This window comes from Pararge aegeria, chromosome 7 (assembly GCF_905163445.1).
Source record: "Pararge aegeria chromosome 7, ilParAegt1.1, whole genome shotgun sequence".
Taxonomy (NCBI): Eukaryota; Metazoa; Arthropoda; class Insecta; order Lepidoptera; family Nymphalidae; genus Pararge; species Pararge aegeria.
The window spans coordinates 11077101-11094559 of record NC_053186.1 but is presented as its reverse complement, the minus strand read 5'-3'; the positions used below and the strand labels follow the sequence as shown (position 1 = coordinate 11094559).

At 33.6% G+C, this 17459-nt stretch overlaps 4 protein-coding genes across 5 annotated transcripts in view; 2 read left to right on the top strand and 2 right to left on the bottom strand.

The window, feature by feature from the left end:
* LOC120624870 overlaps window positions 1-973 on the bottom strand; it is a 45231-nt gene extending 44258 nt beyond the window's left edge. Inside the window, exon 1 of the mRNA XM_039891618.1 lies at window positions 699-973. The gene's annotated coding sequence lies outside the window, so the exon portion shown is untranslated. The remainder of the gene's footprint in view (window positions 1-698) is intronic.
* A 361-nt stretch (window positions 974-1334) lies between these two features.
* Window positions 1335-6029, top strand: LOC120625335 (40S ribosomal protein S16). Its single transcript, XM_039892370.1, has 5 exons — window positions 1335-1405; window positions 1498-1542; window positions 2248-2379; window positions 3883-3997; window positions 5786-6029. The coding sequence occupies exons 1-5, from the start codon at window positions 1388-1390 to the stop codon at window positions 5929-5931; spliced, it is 456 nt and encodes a 151-aa protein (XP_039748304.1). The 5' UTR covers window positions 1335-1387; the 3' UTR covers window positions 5932-6029.
* A 78-nt stretch (window positions 6030-6107) lies between these two features.
* LOC120625027 (40S ribosomal protein S16-like) lies at window positions 6108-10652 on the top strand. Its single transcript, XM_039891937.1, has 4 exons — window positions 6108-6121; window positions 6819-7002; window positions 8506-8620; window positions 10409-10652. Exons 1-4 carry the CDS (start codon window positions 6108-6110, stop codon window positions 10552-10554), a joined length of 459 nt encoding a protein of 152 aa, XP_039747871.1. The 3' UTR covers window positions 10555-10652.
* Window positions 10653-15186: 4534 nt separating this feature from the next.
* LOC120624908 (myosin light chain kinase, smooth muscle-like) overlaps window positions 15187-17459 on the bottom strand; it is a 60033-nt gene continuing 57760 nt past the window's right edge. For both annotated transcript variants that reach the window (XM_039891698.1, XM_039891700.1), the window contains one exon: window positions 15187-17235. In XM_039891698.1, coding sequence (XP_039747632.1) covers window positions 16056-17235 — 1180 coding nt within the window. In that variant the 3' untranslated portion in view covers window positions 15187-16055. The remainder of the gene's footprint in view (window positions 17236-17459) is intronic.

Sequence of the window (17459 nt, the reverse complement as noted above, 5' to 3'; positions counted from 1 at the left end):
TTATGACGCGTCACTCCTAAGGAGGTATTATTTAATTCACACGTTAAATGTACCTACAAAAAGTTCAAAGTACCTAGTTAGGAGTTAACAAAACTTTTTATTTAAAAAGATGATAAAATCAATTATTGTAAGGATAAAATACTTAACAAACAGATACGTAGGAATTTACCTACATGAGTCTTTATTCTTTTAACTAAGATAATCTACTTAATTAAGTGAGGCTTATTTTAGACCTAATAATATTTTGTAATAACTGGATACCTAAAATATAATTATTCACTGCCAAAGTGTGTAAGTACCAACTTCCAATGTTAGTTACCTATAAACCTACCGTAGGTACCTATGCAAGTATTTTTTTTTCAATTTTACTGTTTAAGAATTGTATGTTAGATTATCTAACTTAGATACTTAGATAGGTAATGACATGAAGACTAATAGTTATTATAACAACTGAGGAACAGGTTAGCAAATAATATATAATAACTAAACACATAAATGTGTGCTATACGTATACCTAGATAGTTAGCTACATAAACATTCCATTTTTATTCAATCGCGTGGTAATTTTTGTACGAATTAAGTAGGTACCTATCCAAAGATTTCATAAATAATAAAACGTCATTATTTTTGAAATTACATAACAAAATACTAGGTTAGTGTAGGTATACCTAATTATTTATAAATAATTTTAAACTTACCTTCAATTTGATTTTGTAGTTGTCACAAGACAAATCCAGTTTATTCAAAACTATAAGTAATACTTAAGTGTCACTAAAGTTCATTATAGTAAACAATAAACCACAATTTTCTCTCAGTAATTTTAATTCACACTGTTTTGCTCAAATCCTTAAAACACTCGCGCGGGAATCACGTTTTTGCATTGTATAGGCACGAGCACTACCGGTGCGCATAACGCACAACTCGACTCCTGCGATTACGTTCCACGAATACAAAACAATGCGCGGCCGGCGGTATGCGGCATGAATTGAGTCATCCACAGTGTCCAGTGATAAGACTAATATATACTAGTGCTGACATCTATCGAAATTCATACAGTCTGAAATATTAAAAAATGTTGCTACTGTATGAAAGATGTCGCCTTATTAAAACGCTGATGGATTGCTACTACTATCCATAAGATGGCGCTAGCAATATAAATACACTCATAATTTTAAAGGAATAAAAATCAGGGTCAGGAAATCTTAAAAGATGAAAAATTATATGCAATTGTCATGTCTGTTATTAATATTTAGAAATTGTCACAAATTATAAAATAAAAATAAAAACTCCATAAATAAGTTCTTTTTTTTTAAATTTCATCAACCATTCGTTCATTCAACTTTTATGATTGCTTGTCTGTGGTTAATATCATTCTTTTTCTGTCAAAATGGCTGCCGTGCAAGAGGTGCGTGCTCGAATTTATAGCGACTATTTGTGGTTCTAACAAAATAATTTATACCAATTTTCATAAATTACATATACTCTTGGTGCTTTCAGGCGAGACGTGAACCAATTCAGGCCGTCCAGGTTTTCGGCCGCAAGGTAAGTGTCTTGAAGTCGCTTCCACGTGTTTGGTTAGTAATCGCATGATATTTCAAGTTTCTCTGCATAATAAATACCTTTCTCGATCTAAATATTGAAATACATGTTGAATTGAATTTATAATAATAACACTTCTTTAAATAAACCCGATACAGTTGCGTGGGTCGGTTATCTTCATATTTATACTGAATTTCTTGTCTACCTTGGCCGTTGTAACCTATAACAGATGAACGGTCGAAAAAAAACAAGCTGCTGTACCAGCAAAAACTTTGTTAAAGTTTTCTAAATCGGTCGAAATAAATCTATAGTTATAACAACAAATTAAAACTATAAATAACCTCAATCATTATAATTTACCGCCGCGAATACTGAAACATAACCTGTAAACTTATGTAGGAATTACAGTTTGATTATATTGTATTCAAATGTCTACGCTATCCAAACTTGTCTGGGCCCAGCAGTGCTGGTGAGACGATGGTTTTAAGGCTTGTGTTAGTAAGATTGTTATTGATAATCTTCATTTCACTAGTATAGGATGTCATAAAAATAAGATTATTTGTTTTTTATTATCTCCTAGTTATAATGGTAAAAAGTAGAGTGCATGCATTCCTTCCTTCTTGTTATGCCAATCCTAAATTTGGCTATATTTACAGGCAAATATTGATCAGATTTGATTATAATTTTGATAATTTCTTTTTATGTCAGAAAACAGCAACCGCAGTGGCATACTGCAAGCGTGGTCATGGTGTTCTCAGAGTGAATGGCCGCCCTCTGGACTTAGTGGAGCCCCGTCTGCTGCAGTACAAATTACAGGAACCCATCCTGTTGTTGGGCAAGGTAGTATTTTACACTTAGTATTTCTGAAAAGTAGTATATCATAAAAGATTTATGGACTATGTATAATACATTCTTTAGTAAATAACACTAGGTGTACACAATATATAATATAATATGACATTTTTGTCATGTTTCATTATTGGCTATATTAATTTGTCTGATGTAAAGTATATAACTCTCTAATCTCACATCTGTTCATCATTTTGCCTAATATACCTGGGTCATTGACCTTAAATTTGAGAGGATGAAGCAATATGTTTGATTTCTATTAACCAAATTATGAATTTAAAAAAAAACATTTGAAATTTTGATCAGTTTAACCTCTTAGATGCAGCAATAATTAATTATATAGAGAAAGATGTTGGTGAAATGCACATTGCAATATTGGGAATAAGGCTAATCTTTTACCGTCAAGGCTAGCAGGAGACAAAATTATAGCAACTGTACTGTCCAGTCCAACATCCCCTGATAACAGATAAAATTAACAAGTCCACTTGCTAAAGCACAGAATTTATTATTATTTGGATATTGCCACCTATGTGTGTATAAAAGCTGTAGGAGAAGATAACATTTTGACATTTCCGCCAGTAGCATATGCAGGGAAAAAATTAATCTTGCTCATGCTTAAAACGGGGACAGTGATAGATACAGGTGCAATGCGTCTGCGTCTTAATATTTGCTTCATTTTAACAATGAATAGTAGGCATACTACACATAAATTCTGTTGTAATATGGTAAAAAGTTGCTTTATTTATACAAAAATTAATAACCCTGCATGTTGATTGTTGACTAACACATTTTTAGTTTGCTCAGTTGTTCTTTGTTACCATTTGTAGCATGTTTTATTGTCTATGTACCTATCCCACTCATTAGACTTTGCACTTACTAATAGAAAATTTAGTGCCTGCCTGTACTACTTAACTATATCTTTATGATAGATTTATTTTATTAATTCAGTAGTGAATTTATTATTGTAAATGTTTGCTTAAGAAGAAGCTAACTGTGTTATTACTTTTTAACTAGCTAATGAAGAATAAATGAAAATGACAGTACTGATTGTTTTTAATAATAGATAATGCTAATAAATACACCTTTTTAAATTTATTTATATTTGTGTTTTTAGCCTAAAACAGATTTCCATTTCATATAATCTGGGCTCTGTTTTTTCATTGTCATTTTTATTGCATGAAATTGACATAAATTATATAACTATGTTCTTTCTTTTTTGTAACTCAATGTCAGTTATGATAATGAGTTGAATGGATCAGGGCTTTAGTTTTGAATGAATGATGTCTAGGATTGAAGCAATGAATATTATAATCTGTTGATGACCCTACTTAATTTATAAAGAGTTTTTATTAACATGATGAGTAAAACTTATTCCGAACCTGAGCATCCTAAGGATGTGATGTTAGCAATAATTCTGAATATAACTAAAACAAATGTTATAAAATCGTAGGTTAAGACAGACCTGTCTTTATGGTGTCCTTTTTATGTTTTCAGGAGAAGTTCTCTGGTGTTGACATCAGAGTGACAGTCAAGGGAGGTGGTCACGTAGCACAAGTGTATGCTATCAGACAAGCTATCTCGAAGGCACTTATTGCCTTTTATCAAAAATGTAAGCTTTTTTATTTTTCTTTAGTTCTATACTCAAGTTTGTATAAATCCATTGTCTCCATGACTTTTTTTAAGGGGTAATAGTTTGTAATTAATGGTAAAGTGTGAGTGTTACAATGCATTTTTTTAAATCTAAGTAAAAAATTATCATAGCTATTTCTTTAACTGAAAAGAAATGAAATTAACAATCGACTTACCAGAAACTGACATAAATTAGTGATATCTGCATATTGTCTGCAAAAGGTGCAGAACTCCTTTGTGGGGTTTAGTATACGCTTTTACAACATGATTCTTAAAAAAATTCTTGACCTACCAATGCATACATTTAAAAAATGTGCAAAAACGCAGCGAGGTTACTATACATTTGATGAATTCCTCAATGACAAGGTAGATTGTAAGCAGCCAGCCTTGCTCTCCAGCCAGTTACCAATACAATTTTATAAAGTCAAGCTAAAAACTTGTAAAGCTAAGCAGCCATAAAAATTGACAAGCACAAAATTATATATATTGTTGTTATTATGTATATAAAAAACAGTTCATTTAATTATTTTTAACCTTCTTTCCAAAGCTGGCTTTATACCATGTGTAAGTCAGTCATTTCAGGGAAGGTAGATTATTATGTGACATTTACCAAACGGCATGAGTTCTTGATACCTTGCTTGTTTGAAGTGTACACTACAAAACTTTTTTATACTATAGACCTAAAACATACTTACGACATACTGCGTGAGTCACAGTCCCAGTATTCTTGTCAAATCATAGTGTTTTCTATGATACTAAACCAAAACCATTACCTGATGAATTATATCTCGCCTTGGGTGTCTACAGTGATGTTATAAGTATGTTGGGAACGTTTGTTTGAGACAATAACTGGAGGCTACTTTCAAATAAGATCAAATAATTAGAGTTGGTCCAAATCTTAATTGTACAGCCTTGCTCTTAAATAATTTTCTCTCCTAATAGCTCACATATTTTAGGGTTCTAAAAAATTAGTTGCAGGTGAATTGGCATTTTGCCTATACAGCAAAACATTAAGCACCTGTCTCTTAAAGAATTATGGTGTTCTTGGTTTTTTTATAAGTGTTTCAATCTCTAAACCTTGGAATAAGATTTGTATGCAATCATAGTCCTTTCCAAGTATCAGAACAATAATGTTAAAGTAAAATGACATTTCTTACTGTGTCACTTTCTGTCACTAAAGATTTATATTCTCCTTTATGCTGGGGAAGTTATTATATACTAAGCTATAAAACAAAGTGGACAAGTTCTAATTTAAACTGACAGCTCGTTTTTTTATACTCAGAATCAACCATGATGTGTACGAATTTTATCCTAACTTAGTTTTTACATAAAATGACATTTTGGACTAGTTCTCAGACCAATAAGGTGTACCTACACTCATCAAGACCCCACATTTACGGAGAATACGTTGGGGCAGCTATAGTAATTGATTCTTAATTGGTTCTATTCAATTTTACAAACAGAATTTGTTGTATAGAAAATAATATGGAGTTGTTAAATTCTTTAAAGTCCTGCAAGCTTTGCATTTTAATATACAGCTGAACATATTAAGTTCTGACTGGAAATACTCCATTAAAATTAATTTTGAAATAATTGGCCTTCAAGTAACCAACAGAGTCCTAATCTATCTAAGTTCCTCTGTTACTGGTCCTACTGGTGTAGGGATGCATTAATTTGTGATGTAAACATAAGGACTATTTTATATGGAATGTATGTCACAAAAGGTACTAAAATAAATTAAGCCTAACCATATGCGTTGCTTTTACAGATGTAGACGAAGCGTCCAAGAAGGAAATCAAAGATATCCTCGTCCAATACGACAGGAGTTTGATGGTAGCTGATCCCAGGCGCTGCGAGCCCAAGAAGTTCGGCGGTCCAGGTGCCCGTGCCAGATACCAGAAATCTTATCGTTAATACAACGTGGTGGCGCACGCTCTGGTATTGCACTGGTTCTGTGCGGCGGGTGCAATATCATTGGGTGGTTTTAAAAATAAAAATTAAAAAAAATTAAAGTTTGCTCTTTAATTTATAATTGCCCACACTTTGCTCTTATTTTTACCGTTAATCTTTTAGATGAGAGATGCAATGAGATGATAGGATTGAGGTAAATAAAGATACACCTACATTTCTTTTTAAATTCAATATAGGGTTCCCATTTATTTTAATATTTTAGTAAACATACACTTGCCTATATCCATTTGTTATGATTTTTATCTAAATGGCGACCACAAATATAACCATCTTTGACCACATATATAGCAACTAGCATCAACATTATTTTTGTAAGTGGGCTAACTATTGAAATTTCAGGTATTTTCTGTTAGTCTTTACCACCGGTTGGGAAGGCAGATTCTTCCGAAAGAAGCCTGCAAGAAACTGCAGTGTCGGTTTACAATTTAACAATCATTTTTCTATCTTGTGAGATGAATGAGGAGCGGCTTGCTTCCAAGCTATCTTGTCATCAATAGTAAGTGAGCTCTCTACCAACTTATACCAGGCAAGATACCTAGCAGTTATGGCTAACTCGTATTTAAATACAAATCACCTTCGAACACCGGCAGTACATAAATATAATACTACCAGGTTTTCCGAACTACGTGCTCGAAGTTCGCAACTCTGTCGGTACCACGCTCGCTTGTGTTAGTAAGATTGTTATTGATAATCTTCATTTCACTAGTATAGGATGTCATAAAAATAAGATTATTTGTTTTTTATTATCTCCTAGTTATAATGGTAAAAAGTAGAGTGCATGCATTCCTTCCTTCTTGTTATGCCAATCCTAAATTTGGCTATATTTACAGGCAAATATTGATCAGATTTGATTATAATTTTGATAATTTCTTTTTATGTCAGAAAACAGCAACCGCAGTGGCATACTGCAAGCGTGGTCATGGTGTTCTCAGAGTGAATGGCCGCCCTCTGGACTTAGTGGAGCCCCGTCTGCTGCAGTACAAATTACAGGAACCCATCCTGTTGTTGGGCAAGGTAGTATTTTACACTTAGTATTTCTGAAAAGTAGTATATCATAAAAGATTTATGGACTATGTATAATACATTCTTTAGTAAATAACACTAGGTGTACACAATATATAATATAATATGACATTTTTGTCATGTTTCATTATTGGCTATATTAATTTGTCTGATGTAAAGTATATAACTCTCTAATCTCACATCTGTTCATCATTTTGCCTAATATACCTGGGTCATTGACCTTAAATTTGAGAGGATGAAGCAATATGTTTGATTTCTATTAACCAAATTATGAATTTAAAAAAAAACATTTGAAATTTTGATCAGTTTAACCTCTTAGATGCAGCAATAATTAATTATATAGAGAAAGATGTTGGTGAAATGCACATTGCAATATTGGGAATAAGGCTAATCTTTTACCGTCAAGGCTAGCAGGAGACAAAATTATAGCAACTGTACTGTCCAGTCCAACATCCCCTGATAACAGATAAAATTAACAAGTCCACTTGCTAAAGCACAGAATTTATTATTATTTGGATATTGCCACCTATGTGTGTATAAAAGCTGTAGGAGAAGATAACATTTTGACATTTCCGCCAGTAGCATATGCAGGGAAAAAATTAATCTTGCTCATGCTTAAAACGGGGACAGTGATAGATACAGGTGCAATGCGTCTGCGTCTTAATATTTGCTTCATTTTAACAATGAATAGTAGGCATACTACACATAAATTCTGTTGTAATATGGTAAAAAGTTGCTTTATTTATACAAAAATTAATAACCCTGCATGTTGATTGTTGACTAACACATTTTTAGTTTGCTCAGTTGTTCTTTGTTACCATTTGTAGCATGTTTTATTGTCTATGTACCTATCCCACTCATTAGACTTTGCACTTACTAATAGAAAATTTAGTGCCTGCCTGTACTACTTAACTATATCTTTATGATAGATTTATTTTATTAATTCAGTAGTGAATTTATTATTGTAAATGTTTGCTTAAGAAGAAGCTAACTGTGTTATTACTTTTTAACTAGCTAATGAAGAATAAATGAAAATGACAGTACTGATTGTTTTTAATAATAGATAATGCTAATAAATACACCTTTTTAAATTTATTTATATTTGTGTTTTTAGCCTAAAACAGATTTCCATTTCATATAATCTGGGCTCTGTTTTTTCATTGTCATTTTTATTGCATGAAATTGACATAAATTATATAACTATGTTCTTTCTTTTTTGTAACTCAATGTCAGTTATGATAATGAGTTGAATGGATCAGGGCTTTAGTTTTGAATGAATGATGTCTAGGATTGAAGCAATGAATATTATAATCTGTTGATGACCCTACTTAATTTATAAAGAGTTTTTATTAACATGATGAGTAAAACTTATTCCGAACCTGAGCATCCTAAGGATGTGATGTTAGCAATAATTCTGAATATAACTAAAACAAATGTTATAAAATCGTAGGTTAAGACAGACCTGTCTTTATGGTGTCCTTTTTATGTTTTCAGGAGAAGTTCTCTGGTGTTGACATCAGAGTGACAGTCAAGGGAGGTGGTCACGTAGCACAAGTGTATGCTATCAGACAAGCTATCTCGAAGGCACTTATTGCCTTTTATCAAAAATGTAAGCTTTTTTATTTTTCTTTAGTTCTATACTCAAGTTTGTATAAATCCATTGTCTCCATGACTTTTTTTAAGGGGTAATAGTTTGTAATTAATGGTAAAGTGTGAGTGTTACAATGCATTTTTTTAAATCTAAGTAAAAAATTATCATAGCTATTTCTTTAACTGAAAAGAAATGAAATTAACAATCGACTTACCAGAAACTGACATAAATTAGTGATATCTGCATATTGTCTGCAAAAGGTGCAGAACTCCTTTGTGGGGTTTAGTATACGCTTTTACAACATGATTCTTAAAAAAATTCTTGACCTACCAATGCATACATTTAAAAAATGTGCAAAAACGCAGCGAGGTTACTATACATTTGATGAATTCCTCAATGACAAGGTAGATTGTAAGCAGCCAGCCTTGCTCTCCAGCCAGTTACCAATACAATTTTATAAAGTCAAGCTAAAAACTTGTAAAGCTAAGCAGCCATAAAAATTGACAAGCACAAAATTATATATATTGTTGTTATTATGTATATAAAAAACAGTTCATTTAATTATTTTTAACCTTCTTTCCAAAGCTGGCTTTATACCATGTGTAAGTCAGTCATTTCAGGGAAGGTAGATTATTATGTGACATTTACCAAACGGCATGAGTTCTTGATACCTTGCTTGTTTGAAGTGTACACTACAAAACTTTTTTATACTATAGACCTAAAACATACTTACGACATACTGCGTGAGTCACAGTCCCAGTATTCTTGTCAAATCATAGTGTTTTCTATGATACTAAACCAAAACCATTACCTGATGAATTATATCTCGCCTTGGGTGTCTACAGTGATGTTATAAGTATGTTGGGAACGTTTGTTTGAGACAATAACTGGAGGCTACTTTCAAATAAGATCAAATAATTAGAGTTGGTCCAAATCTTAATTGTACAGCCTTGCTCTTAAATAATTTTCTCTCCTAATAGCTCACATATTTTAGGGTTCTAAAAAATTAGTTGCAGGTGAATTGGCATTTTGCCTATACAGCAAAACATTAAGCACCTGTCTCTTAAAGAATTATGGTGTTCTTGGTTTTTTTATAAGTGTTTCAATCTCTAAACCTTGGAATAAGATTTGTATGCAATCATAGTCCTTTCCAAGTATCAGAACAATAATGTTAAAGTAAAATGACATTTCTTACTGTGTCACTTTCTGTCACTAAAGATTTATATTCTCCTTTATGCTGGGGAAGTTATTATATACTAAGCTATAAAACAAAGTGGACAAGTTCTAATTTAAACTGACAGCTCGTTTTTTTATACTCAGAATCAACCATGATGTGTACGAATTTTATCCTAACTTAGTTTTTACATAAAATGACATTTTGGACTAGTTCTCAGACCAATAAGGTGTACCTACACTCATCAAGACCCCACATTTACGGAGAATACGTTGGGGCAGCTATAGTAATTGATTCTTAATTGGTTCTATTCAATTTTACAAACAGAATTTGTTGTATAGAAAATAATATGGAGTTGTTAAATTCTTTAAAGTCCTGCAAGCTTTGCATTTTAATATACAGCTGAACATATTAAGTTCTGACTGGAAATACTCCATTAAAATTAATTTTGAAATAATTGGCCTTCAAGTAACCAACAGAGTCCTAATCTATCTAAGTTCCTCTGTTACTGGTCCTACTGGTGTAGGGATGCATTAATTTGTGATGTAAACATAAGGACTATTTTATATGGAATGTATGTCACAAAAGGTACTAAAATAAATTAAGCCTAACCATATGCGTTGCTTTTACAGATGTAGACGAAGCGTCCAAGAAGGAAATCAAAGATATCCTCGTCCAATACGACAGGAGTTTGATGGTAGCTGATCCCAGGCGCTGCGAGCCCAAGAAGTTCGGCGGTCCAGGTGCCCGTGCCAGATACCAGAAATCTTATCGTTAATACAACGTGGTGGCGCACGCTCTGGTATTGCACTGGTTCTGTGCGGCGGGTGCAATATCATTGGGTGGTTTTAAAAATAAAAATTAAAAAAAATTAAAGTTTGCTCTTTAATTTATAATTGCCCACACTTTGCTCTTATTTTTACCGTTAATCTTTTAGATGAGAGATGCAATGAGATGATAGGATTGAGGTAAATAAAGATACACCTACATTTCTTTTTAAATTCAATATAGGGTTCCCATTTATTTTAATATTTTAGTAAACATACACTTGCCTATATCCATTTGTTATGATTTTTATCTAAATGGCGACCACAAATATAACCATCTTTGACCACATATATAGCAACTAGCATCAACATTATTTTTGTAAGTGGGCTAACTATTGAAATTTCAGGTATTTTCTGTTAGTCTTTACCACCGGTTGGGAAGGCAGATTCTTCCGAAAGAAGCCTGCAAGAAACTGCAGTGTCGGTTTACAATTTAACAATCATTTTTCTATCTTGTGAGATGAATGAGGAGCGGCTTGCTTCCAAGCTATCTTGTCATCAATAGTAAGTGAGCTCTCTACCAACTTATACCAGGCAAGATACCTAGCAGTTATGGCTAACTCGTATTTAAATACAAATCACCTTCGAACACCGGCAGTACATAAATATAATACTACCAGGTTTTCCGAACTACGTGCTCGAAGTTCGCAACTCTGTCGGTACCACTGGTTCTTTAATCTCAATTTTGATTCGATCACGCAAAGTAATTCTCGAGCTCCGTCATTCTCTGCCCATAGTTTCTTGTTATCACTGGCAACATGCACAAAGACTGGTCTTTTTTTTTGGAATTGTGTTCAGGAATTGAGGTTTATGGACAACATCAAGAACTTTTCAGAACGCTACGCACTGCTGTCAAAGACTATCAAAAGAGGGTGAGGAAGGACAAATTGAAATCAAATACATATTTTAGTTATAATACAATAATGATTTAATTTTCACAGGGAAATTATGTAGTCTTTCTGATTTTCGTCATTACACTCAAAAATAATATACTTAAATAAAAATTAAATGCACTTTTATATAAATCCAATTATTATCTGCCATTTTATATGTAATCAACTTGGTAATTTTATACAATTTTCAAAATTATTGATCTATCTACACAATATTAATTGTTAATTTGACATGAATTATTTTCATTTAATTTTAGATTAAGTTCAACACAGATTCATTAGTCCCGTTACAAAAAAAAACAAACAGTCTTGCTGAAACTCGAAAACGGCTCGACTAATTTTGACCGACAAGTTCAAAAATAATAAAAATAAACTAAATTGAGAATTTTGCGTGGTGATTGCCACTTCGGAGTTCGGATTAATATGAATAGATGGCGTTCGAAGCATAGTTTTATTTGATAGTCAAATGTGTCGTCTAAATTCCCCAAAATGCTTTCCTGTGACTCAATTACGATTCAAGAATATTGGAAAAATATTTTATTGTAATAAAATATTTTTGCAGGACCGTGCGCAGGAGCTTATCGTATGGATTTCGTTGGACATGATTGCTAATGTTGTTTGTGCTAGTGTAGACGCATTATATTATAACTCGATCTTGGAAACACGTTAATTTGTTAATATTTAATAACTTATCGTTAGTACGTTAATGTCTTTCATCATAAACTAATTAATAATTATTAATAACAACAGTATTATTTTATAACCGAATCATCATAATTAAGCCTAATTAATAACAGATCTCTTTAGAGATTATAGGTAAAAGGAGATGTTTCAAAACGGGCTACATTCACATTTTGTAGGAGAACATTTTCTTTTAAAATTTAGGTCTATTTATATATCGCGGGGAAAATAGCATTAATTAAGTTTCATACTTTATTAATTATTGGTTCATTGGATAAAGCTACAAGAGTTTGTCAAACATCATTTATCGCAATATTCTGCCATGATAGATTGTTGTAAAGCGTGATTTCTTGTTGTGTACCAACAAACAGCCCGATTTATATATAGTTATAGAAAATTAGTTGATAAGTATAGTTGGTTTTCTTGGCTTTTGCATATTTAAACATCTCCTTCGTCAAATTTAGGGCATATAATATTATTTCAAGATATACAATCGAACTAACCTAGCATAGCCTTTTTATAGCTCTTTATTAACTAAACTCTGACACAAGATCTAAATAAACAAAGGCCAACGAAAAGGGATAATTAATGAAAACAAATTTTGACGTTATTTGCTTGACGACATGACACACATGATTTATAAGCCGATTTTGTTCCATCTCATTATTCATACGCCCATATATTGTGCGAAAGAGATACCATGTCATCGTTTGCCTTTTATAAAATATCGTGACTTATACTAACTATCCGTCTGTCTCATGTAAATATCGTCAGTTTATTTATTTAAGGTTTATACTAATTCCATAACTCCATTAATTATCTTTTTTCGCTGGCCTTGGTTTATTTATAATGACTAATTATAGCAGGATTCTATGTCACAAAATGCTGCCTTATTTGAATTTTATTTGCAGAGCTGCCATAGGTGAAGGAAATAGGTCCTGGAAAAAAGTAATCAATAAAGCTAAGCACACATTATTTATTATTCTTCTCTTCAGGCACATCTTCGAACTTTGCACCCATTCTTTTGAGGGCGATCACCGCCGCTACAGCTTTGGCCCAGCGTTTTTTGATGACGTATCTCTTCAGCTTGGCTTTGGTAACGTGCAGTTCAGTGCAAAGGGCTGATTGGATCAACCATCGATGCGTCAAAGTATCTGCAGCTGGTAGGCGATCTCTAAAAGTGGGGGCAGAAGGAAAAATCTATTTGAATATGAAGAGTTTTCGATGTAAAAAAATATGATTATCTTCTCGGAATTAGGTAAAAACATCTAGTAGCTCGTAATAGACGTTATGCATGACCGAAATTTTATAAAAAAAATGGCAGTCAGTAGGTACCTAAGCTAAAGTCCATACCTACTTCCTAGTTCCTACTAATATTATAAATGCGAAAGTTTGTATGGATGGATGTTTGTTACCCTTTCGCGAAAAAACTACCTACTGAACCAATTTGAATGAATTTTGGAATGGAGATAGATTAGGTATATCCTGGATTAACACATAAGTATTGCTTTTTATCCCTAGAAAATGTACGGTTCCTGCAGGATTCATGAAAAATCAAAAAGCAGCGTACAGCATACTGTTTCCCAGTATTGTTACTCTTGGAACTACAAAGTGCAATTATACCCAAATAAACTTTTATTTCACATCAAATCACCAGGTTTTATTTCGAAGCGAATTATTTATCTTAAAATAGAGTTTTAAATAAAACAACCAATTCTATTAAGCCTTATATTATAACAACGTACACATTATAACAATAAATTATTAATAAAATCAATACAATTATACTTAAGTACGTACAAGGAACAAATTCATATTACGCCGGGATAACTATAATAATATTTATAATTAAAAGATAAAGTATGTACATAAAACAAAATTATACTCTATTGTCAATGTTATTTCGTTTAGAGTTGACTCAACGGCACATGATTAAGTGTGTAGGGCATATTGATATAAGTCATACTTCTCTGTCTTAGTGTAAACTTAAAGACACCTGGGGTAACAATAGACCTTGCTAGTCACTAACATTTCGCATGCGAAAATAGTGACGTTGAAACCGGACCGCGAAATGTCAATCGAGTATGACACGGTGTCACAATTAACTCACAAATCGCATTTCGCTTTTATTTATGGTGCATTTATCATACATACATATTTTATTTTACCAAATTAAGGTTTTACTGGCAAGGCCAAAAGCAGTGCTATACTTGTCACAATCTTTACGGTAGAAAAGGATTGCACTATTCTTACACCATTATTACACCTGTCAACAAGCTTAGTTCAAAGATTTATGTAAAATTTAATTAAAACCAACTGCCATCTTATAGCTTTACAACAATTATTAAAGATAAATTTTGAGATCAAAGATAGACCTAGTGAAAGGTCTGTCATCTTTATACAAAACACATGATTTGACAGCGGTTGAACACTTATCGCAAATGTATAGAGATGACAGCTCGGCACCTGTTTAAAACCTGTCAGATATGTTAAACAATTCCAGTTATGTTCTTTGATGCACGCCGTTATATACTCCTTACAAACACTTTCGGCATGTCCCGTAGTTTCAATTCGATATATTATGTCTCAGTCTTGTCTGCAACCGAATTCCATACAGAGCTTAGAGTATGAAGACTAGATTCGTATAAAATTGTCATTTAACTGTCATTGCTTAGAAAATCTTAACGAATTAATAAATCTCATGACCAACTTTGGTAACCTACAATTTATTCAGAAAGACTAGCCAAGTATGCATGGTCTGCAGTAAGAATAAGATTTTCGCAGTTTAGGTAAGTCCTCGTGTTTATGATGCAAATTGTCTAATAATACCCTTTGTCAAAGATATGCAAACTCGCTTTGGAATATCGAAACACTAAAGTAAAATCGACCTATTTTTCATTTCACTATCGTTCCACACTCATGACGAGTGCTAAAACTAGACCTAATTGCTCTGGTCCATTTTACGGTGTTGCTAAAAAAAGTGACGTATTAGAATAAATAATGTTTGGATTGATTAATTAATACATATATTGAGTTTCGAATTTTAAAGAATTTCATCGTAGTTTCTTTTAACTGTTGAGTATTTAGAGCCAGTACCGTATCTGACTAGCGTGTCCGGTGAAACATTCTATAAATGCCCATATATTGGGTTTTCGAATTTTAAAGTCTTTCATCGTAGTTTCTCTTGACTGTTGAGTATTTAGAGCTGGTACCGTATCTAGGTAGCGTGTCCGGAGGAACATTCTATAAATGCCCATATAGTGGGATTTCGAATTTTAAAATCTTTCATCGTAGTTTCTCTTGAGTGTTGAGTATTTAGAGCTGGTACCGTATCTGGATAGCGTGTCCGGTGAAACATTCTATAAATGCCCCTTAATAAACTGTTCTTATCTTGTCCAGCTTTTTTTTATAGTAGGTACTAATTAACTGACCAAGCAGATGGCTCATTGTTTGTGGAGTACCATCGCTTGTAAACGGAGAAACACTTCTCAGGTCAAGCATTTAAAGTGCCGCCATCAACATGAGGCGTCACGTTGGTGTTGAGCCTCATGTGCCTGTTATTACACTAGCAACCACGCCGATCCGACTGGAACACAGCAGCGCTGCCTGGCGGCATGGTGGTAGTACCGCATTCCCTAGACGAGCTCTGTCACGAGAAGTTCTACTACTATTTTATCACAGTCAGTTATTTCTGTGCTGTTTTCTGGGCGCGACTGGCATCGTCTTACGGCACTGTTTTAGGCTCGCAGTTTACTCTACAAGCCTTGTGTCTTAAGACTTCCCTAGTTCTTTACACTAAAAAAAATACGTTTGAAGCTAATCTTTCTGAACAACACGTCATGGCACAATTAATATTCATGTCTAAAAATCTTTAATAATCATTTAGCATTCGTAAGCTTTGTTGTCCCATTTTTCTTTTGCACCTTTTCATCTGAGGATTGCCTCTTAAAGAAAGCGTGTATACTCGACATGGAATTTTGCGCAAGTTGGTTGGATTGCGACCACTCTAACGATATGGACTGATGCCTTCCGCTATTAGAAGTGCCTCCAGCGGTTCTTTCCCCTTCACCTTCGTCGCTTTCCCCCCATTTTTCGAGAAGATGTAACAGCAAGTCCTTTGTTCGATGCGCGTTGTTTTCGTCGTCCCTTTTGTACGGTACCTGTTTTCCATTCTCAAAGCCATTAACTAATTTGTCTATTCTCCCGCGCCTTTTGTCGAATTCGACGAAGAATGTGTTTCGTTTCTCGATAGGCTGGTCTGGCACATCTCTACTTGTGGTAGTCACTCTTTTTGATCTCGCTGATTTCACCCAGGGCATTTTACTTGTCATAGGCTTCTGCTGTTCTTTTTCAGTGAGAAAAGCTGAACTTACTCTGTTGGTTGATTTTGATTGAAATATCTTCTTCTCAATATTAGTAGAGTTACCGTTAGTAATCGTTTTTGTGATCGTCGAGTTCGTTTCTCTTTTGAAACCGTTCGTTAACTTTTTGTCTTCCGTAACAAACGATTTGTTTTCCGTAACGTTTTTGTCTTTTTCTTTCATACTATTATTATTCGTTAAGTCTGTGTTCATTGTTGATAGCATAAATAGATGATCCGATAGCTTTTTTATTTCTTCGGCGAGGTTCTTTCTAACGAATATGTCTTGTTTCTTATGTAAGAAGCAACTGCTGTCTGACGCTCTCCTTTCTACTGGATTGTACCTTGTTGTGTGTGTTGGATCTCGCAAAGGCGGTGGTTCTAAATCATCTTCGCCGAAGACTATATCAGGTGAGCTGCTGAGTGAACTTCTTGGTGATGGAGAACAACCACCAATGGATGATCTCTCACAGTTTCCGTTAGCTAGAGAAAGAATTTCATGCGCTTGGATATCAAAGACGTAAGGAGAATTGGGATGCTCGCTCCAGCGCTCGACGAAGTTCCTTAGGTTGTCTTTCGCGACGTCGAGCTCGTGTTTTGGTGAGAGCTGCGGTAGCTTTGTGGGCTTGTCTTGCTTTGCGGGGGGTCGTTTGATCAGCCACTGATGACGTAAGCACTCCGTAGCACTCGGCCGTGACCTGCGACAAAGACCCTTGTTACTATCACCCCAACACCTCATTGTGTGTAGTTTGAAGGTAAATGGAAAGTATAATAGTACAAATAGCAGCAGTGTGAGTTCTAAAAGCTGGGAAATGATAAGTTTAGATTGTGCTTTCATAGCTTTAAACTGGATCAATATTTGATTCAAGCAAATTAAAATTTATTTTCTAATTCATTTAAAAAAAATCCTTGCTCGTTCGAC

Excerpts from the sequence above, each read along its gene's own strand:
- LOC120625335 (XM_039892370.1), top strand. Across the intron at positions 1,543-2,247 it reads TCCAGGTTTTCGGCCGCAAG|AAAACAGCAACCGCAGTGGC; the intron begins GTAAGTGTCTTG and ends TTTTTATGTCAG. Across the intron at positions 2,380-3,882 it reads CCATCCTGTTGTTGGGCAAG|GAGAAGTTCTCTGGTGTTGA; the intron begins GTAGTATTTTAC and ends TTATGTTTTCAG.
- LOC120625027 (XM_039891937.1), top strand. Across the intron at positions 7,003-8,505 it reads CCATCCTGTTGTTGGGCAAG|GAGAAGTTCTCTGGTGTTGA; the intron begins GTAGTATTTTAC and ends TTATGTTTTCAG. Across the intron at positions 8,621-10,408 it reads TATTGCCTTTTATCAAAAAT|ATGTAGACGAAGCGTCCAAG; the intron begins GTAAGCTTTTTT and ends TTGCTTTTACAG.